This window comes from Echinococcus granulosus, assembly GCF_000524195.1.
Source record: "Echinococcus granulosus chromosome Unknown EG_S00267, whole genome shotgun sequence".
Classification (NCBI taxonomy): domain Eukaryota; kingdom Metazoa; phylum Platyhelminthes; class Cestoda; order Cyclophyllidea; family Taeniidae; genus Echinococcus; species Echinococcus granulosus.
The window spans coordinates 34,386-35,462 of record NW_020170647.1 but is presented as its reverse complement, the minus strand read 5'-3'; the positions used below and the strand labels follow the sequence as shown (position 1 = coordinate 35,462).

Here is a 1,077-nt window from a genome sequence, read left to right as displayed (position 1 = left end):
CATTTCGCTATATGACACCAAAATTAACGGAAAGCACTTTTAAACACGATGATAGCTTTTATTTTGAAATAAATGTGATCTAGAAACTTAAACTCAAATTATCAACTCAGTTCTTACCCTTCCTTTCTATCATCCATTCGTTGTCCCCCGTCTCCATTGCAGTGCAATCTCGCGAAAATTGGTCCTCATTCATTTTCATTAGCCATGGTGACAGTCGCTTATAAGACAACGAGAGTAACAGCCGTAAAAGCTAAGCCAAAGTTTGTTTTAATGCTTAAATTTTGTGACACAAACGGAAAAACTGGAGATGAGTATGCTTAAAGTAAATGATTGGCATATGTATTCAACTAGGTTTCAATACTTACTGTGGTATCGCGTAATGCCATTGTGAACATTTTTGATGGATCTTCTCTAATTTTTGTGAATTAGCATTATTTTAGAGGTTGAGAATGAGGCTCGTTCGCACTGCGATTTTTTGTTAAAGATCTCCTTTCCGTAATTTCGAAATCTAGTCATGGATAATTGCGAAGAAAATGAGAAAACTACAATATCCTCATACCGACAAAAGCAAAATTGTTAAGATTCCTAATTTCGCTATCTGACCGCAGAAAATTTGGGTTTCCAAATACCTTCGGCTATTAATACTTGAATTTGCAGTTTTTCACGATCCTTGAGGCTACATGAATCAGAACTGCATTTGTAGCGAAATCCAACTCAGACAATATGAACCGATTGTAAGAAAGCTGTTGGCATTAAATGAAATCGACTCCTGTTTCTTATGTTTCTGTCTCGGGTAACATTAGCTAGGAACTCAAGATAATTTGATAGCTGATAAGCGATTCGGAACGTTTGGTCAAAAGTAAATGCAATGTAGTCGGGTCAGGCAGACCAAGTAAAATGAGAAAATATGTTTGGCTCAACAAGCCCAAACAAAACAGTCGTAAGGAATGCTTGCAAATTTAACGCAGGGGAAGGTACTGCAAAACCTCTAGCATAGTCGTAACATCCTCTACCTCAAATCGTGGCGAGTATCGAAGCGCTCCTAGTGCTAGCAGAAACACACCTAAGAAGAATGAT

General features: G+C 37.6%; 1 protein-coding gene across 1 annotated transcript in view; it reads left to right on the top strand. All coding sequences in view use genetic code 11, as the record gives it.

Moving 5' to 3' along the window:
- Positions 1-321, top strand: part of EGR_10778 (hypothetical protein) — a gene marked incomplete at both ends in the record, with an annotated part of 7,371 nt that extends 7,050 nt beyond the window's left edge. Inside the window, one exon of the mRNA XM_024500027.1 lies at positions 84-321. Within this exon, the coding sequence (XP_024345564.1) occupies positions 84-321 (238 nt within the window). The remainder of the gene's footprint in view (positions 1-83) is intronic.
- Positions 322-1,077: the final 756 nt, after the last annotated feature.